Source organism: Halichoeres trimaculatus, unplaced genomic scaffold (genome assembly GCF_033239565.1).
Source record: "Halichoeres trimaculatus isolate MK-OKI-2021-1 unplaced genomic scaffold, fHalTri1.1 fHalTri1_scaffold_21, whole genome shotgun sequence".
Lineage (NCBI taxonomy): Eukaryota > Metazoa > Chordata > Actinopteri > Labriformes > Labridae > Halichoeres > Halichoeres trimaculatus.
In genome coordinates, this window is record NW_027437199.1 from 15,443,385 (window position 1) to 15,447,750 (window position 4,366).

Below are 4,366 nucleotides of genomic sequence, written 5' to 3' on the forward strand. Positions count from 1 at the left end.
TTGTGAACGTGTCGAATGTTAAACAAGAAAATTCAAATGAGTGTTGGTGACACAATTCAGCGACACGTCAACCACACGGAAGAAGGTCTCAGTTCATCCTGCAACCGTCTGGCTGATTAAAAGGACTGAAGTCTGAAAAAATGGGTGAGTATTTACACTAATTGACAGATAATTAATTTATCTGTACCTTTTTAAGTTTAAGTTACTTGATTGTATTGTAATAGAATGTATCATATATCTCCGCTGTGTAATCTCTGTTAAATGTAACACGCAGTGCGTCTGTTACCTGCTATCTGAGTTAGCTACTGTTTGCTGAATGTGTCACATCCTTCGTGCTTTGACGTTAACATTTCTCAAACGTAAGCCTCACTGACTTACCAAATGACCTATTATATTGCATCTACTTACTCGAACAAATGAATGAGAAAAAAAAAACATACGAAATTTGCAGTCATCCGTGAATTCCATGAATGTTGATCAGCAAAGCTAAGCTAACCTGTGCTAACATGTTCTACCACCTGAGCGATACAGACAGTAAACGAAGCTATAACTGATTATATGGACAGGGCTGAGGTTTCAATAGCACTGAACAGCTCACTCTTTTGTATTTACGCCATAATTTTAGGGAAATATTAGGTGATGGTTTTGCGCAGACATTGTTTTAACATGTTTTTTATTATGCCATGTGATAATAGCTTGTTTACTCCACTCTGATTGTGCCTCTCGTGGGTTTCTTAAGGTGGTTTCTTCAGTCTCTTTGCGGGTCTTTTTGGCACCCGGGAAATGAGGATTTTGATCCTGGGTTTGGACGGCGCAGGAAAAACCACCATCCTTTACCGGCTGCAGGTTGGAGAGGTGGTCACCACTATACCTAGTATGTACTGGTTTGATTTCTTTTTGTCATTTAGTTGCCTTTTATTTCCACCTTTATAAATAGAATATAATATATATTATATATTTCATTATTGTTATAATTCCTATTCATCAGATTGTGAAGTGGTAAGGTAATTACTAAATCGGTATTCTGCAGACACCTGTTAGACCGGATCAACACGGGCAAGTCCGGTTAGACTTGCTTTTAATTGAACTCGGGACAGCCCACTATCTACAGGCTATATTTAAAACCAACAACATGCCTTCAGCTATGACAGGGGGAGTATTATCTCTCTGTGGGTGTTTGTTTTTAGCTTTATTGGTAAAATAGATTACTCTTCATAATTGTATTATCACTTAATTTTCACATAGTGACTGTGTGATTTTAACAATAATATAGGAGAAGAGAAAAGGGAATAAACATGGTTTGTGAAAACTGCACTGTATTTGATTGTCCAAACAACAACAACAACAAAAACACCAGTGCACAAATTGCACTTTGTGTTGTTTGTGTCCTATTTGGTAAAGTGAAGCCAAGCTTTCGACCACTTCAATCTCCCTGCCATCGTCTTGGAAATTCTGCTGCTGAGTGACAAGCATGATTGACATGTGACGTGGGAAGTCTAACCCTAGGTTAAGTCAGGATAATATAACGAAAGTTCTGATCCATGATATGCCTTCTAATTGGCCCAAGGCTTTCAGACTGATGTCCTGACAGTACAGTGGCCTGACTAATTCAGGTGTGGGTCACTCTAAAATTCAGAAATAATTTAGTTGTTGGTTTTATGCAAGTAACAGCAGTGTGCTCTGGGGTTCTCTTTTCTCCCGATGGTATTGTTGAGAAATGTTTTCAGGTTTACCACCAAGAGGGGTTTGTGCTGGCAAAGGGTTCTTTGCCAGCACAAACTCCCTTTACGTTCATTACATTCCAGGAGTTTATTTGCATGAGGTTTTGTATTTCCTTTGTTGGTTTTCCTTTTTAAGAAGAAAAGTTCAGCTTGATTCTGCCTAACCATAAAAAGTCTAAAAAATAAACTTGAAAAAATGAACTTGTTATGCGGTGCAGAAATATCTTAATGAACACATTGATGACAGTGCATTAATAACGAGACAAATACTCTCGCTCTTGTTTTGCAGCTATCGGATTTAATGTTGAAACAGTCACATATAAGAACCTGAAATTCCAGGTTTGGGATCTGGGAGGCCAGACAAGCATCAGGTATGGCACAGTACCTGTGTTGAAGAGTTTTATGAAATGTGTGGTTTACTTGGGTGTGAAATGCCTCTTTCCTTGTTGACATCCTATTTATAACAACATGTTCAACACTACTTTCATTTGACTGCCAAAGAACTCAAAGCCTCCGTCTCTCTCCTTTGTTTATTTTTCCTGATTTGGTGTTGATTTAAGACGTTGTTACTTCCTTGTTCAATGTTTGAACTAGCCTTTTGTATTACCTCTGTATCTGTTTTTCATCTTGCTTTTTGCTCCTCTTCTGCTCAACAGGCCTTACTGGCGGTGTTACTATTCAAACACAGATGCAGTCATCTACGTTGTTGACAGCAGTGACCGCGACAGAATGGGCATCTCCAAATCTGAGCTGGTGGCCATGCTGGAGGTGAGCAGACTTACTTATAACCAACAGCTAAACCACAGGAAAGGAATCATGAAACTTTGATTTATACTCATTTCTGATCAACCTATCTGTTGTTATGATTGAAAAAACAATATGTTAAGAGCATGAAAATGTGTCAGAAAAACACATGGCTCCTAATTCATGGCTCTAAATTCAGCTGTGCTGGTTTAATTACAGATTTTTTAAACATATTTTTTCAAATATTCATATTTAGTGTTTAGTAATTTGCAATGTGGACACCAACATTTCAAAGGCGAGATAATGATATTAAGAAATGCAGCTAAGTTGTTTTGAATTACATCACTTGAAATCGTTTTCTGTAAATCCACACAACATTGAAGGAATTTATACATTTGAAATAAGTTTTCATCAGCTGTTTTTTGACATATCTCAATGTGACTCTGTGACTTCGTCTTTACCCAGGAGGAAGAGCTGAAGAAAGCTATTCTGGTGGTATTTGCAAACAAACAGGATATGGACCAAGCAATGACACCCACAGAGGTGGCCAACGCACTTGGCCTTCCTGCTCTCAAAGACAGAAAATGGCAGATTTTCAAGATCTCAGCTGTGAAAGGCCAGGGCTTAGAAGAAGCAATGGAATGGTGAGCTCTATGAGAAAACTGATGTTGTATGAAACAGCAGCAGTCATATGAAGGGCATAATTAAAAGCTATACACACATAACCTGCTCATCGTCTTGTGTTAGTTTCTATAGAAGACACGTTGCACCACATTTTATCTCTAATGTTTACATAAGACTGAATTGTATTTGCTTTGTTTTCTCAGGCTGGTGGATTCTCTGAAGAGTCGGCAGTAAAGCTCCCTCCCATACTGTACATACTCCTGACCTTTGACCTGTCTGTATGAAGCCTTGTGACTGACCCTTCCCCACTGGACCAGTGATTGCACTCCTCTCCCCCCTGCCAACCCACCTGAAGCCTTGGCCAAGCCCCCTCCAATGCCGGACGCCTTTTAAGCCTGGGACTTAGAACTGAAGGCTGCAGTAATGACTGAGAAACACACACAATCCTCATCCCTCCAAACGCTGGAGGCCAAAGGAAGAGCTGTTTATTCTTAGAAATGGATGCGTATTAAGTTCATTTAATAAGGTGTTTCAGAATTATTTTAATAGGCCTGTTAAATCTTATTAATCCACTACTATCAATCAGTTTTGTTAAAAAAAAAAACAGGTTCTCAACACTGACCATCTGTAGCTTTTCTGGAATCTTTTGTCTTTGCTGGACGAAGCCGTAGTTAGCTTTTTCTTGTCCCAGAAGGAGGAGACAGCGTTGCCCAATGAGGACAAACCAGTTCTTCTCTCTGGCTCCTGAATTTAGATGAAGACTTATAAAACTGAGGAAAACAACAGCTGCTTGATTTTCAACCCATCGGACAACTTCTGGCCAATATAATACTGAACTACCCGCAGTTTTATTATACCTCTGTGTAGTGCAGCAAATGTAATCCAGTTTTGGATACCAAACTGTTTTATTGACTATCTGCTAGCTTCATGGTCTTAATTTACCCTAACAAATCAAACACCTGGTCTGCTACTGTTAAATTACTCATCTGCATTTGTCATCTGTGTTACTGCAGCCTGGGCTGTTTTTGTACGCTATCTTCAGGCAAATTCAATGTTTTCTTTCTTTATATTCTGTTTCCTTCTGATCGTCTGTGTGCTCCCTGTATTTTTTAAATTAGTTTGGTAGTTCAAGCTTTTTTTCCATTGAAATCCTTGAGTGCAGCTTTGGCGTATTAGTTGTTTAGTTACCGGACACTAACTGTATGCTCAAAGTTTTATGGTTGCATATTTATATCTGCTTGTACAGTGAAGATGATTCTCAGTAAAGATTGCTATCA

The 4,366-nt window shown here is 38.8% G+C and overlaps 1 protein-coding gene across 1 annotated transcript; it reads left to right on the forward strand.

Annotated features, from left to right (window-relative positions):
* The first annotated feature begins 12 nt into the window (after positions 1 to 12).
* On the forward strand, positions 13 to 4,293 carry arl1 (ADP-ribosylation factor-like 1). The gene is made up of 6 exons (XM_074698110.1): positions 13 to 144; positions 740 to 874; positions 2,011 to 2,092; positions 2,378 to 2,489; positions 2,931 to 3,109; positions 3,293 to 4,293. Exons 1-6 carry the CDS (start codon positions 141 to 143, stop codon positions 3,321 to 3,323), a joined length of 543 nt encoding a protein of 180 aa, XP_074554211.1. The 5' UTR covers positions 13 to 140; the 3' UTR covers positions 3,324 to 4,293.
* Positions 4,294 to 4,366: the final 73 nt, after the last annotated feature.

Excerpts from the sequence above, each read along its gene's own strand:
- arl1 (XM_074698110.1), top strand. Across the intron at positions 875-2,010 it reads GGTGGTCACCACTATACCTA|CTATCGGATTTAATGTTGAA; the intron begins GTATGTACTGGT and ends CTTGTTTTGCAG. Across the intron at positions 2,093-2,377 it reads GGAGGCCAGACAAGCATCAG|GCCTTACTGGCGGTGTTACT; the intron begins GTATGGCACAGT and ends TCTGCTCAACAG.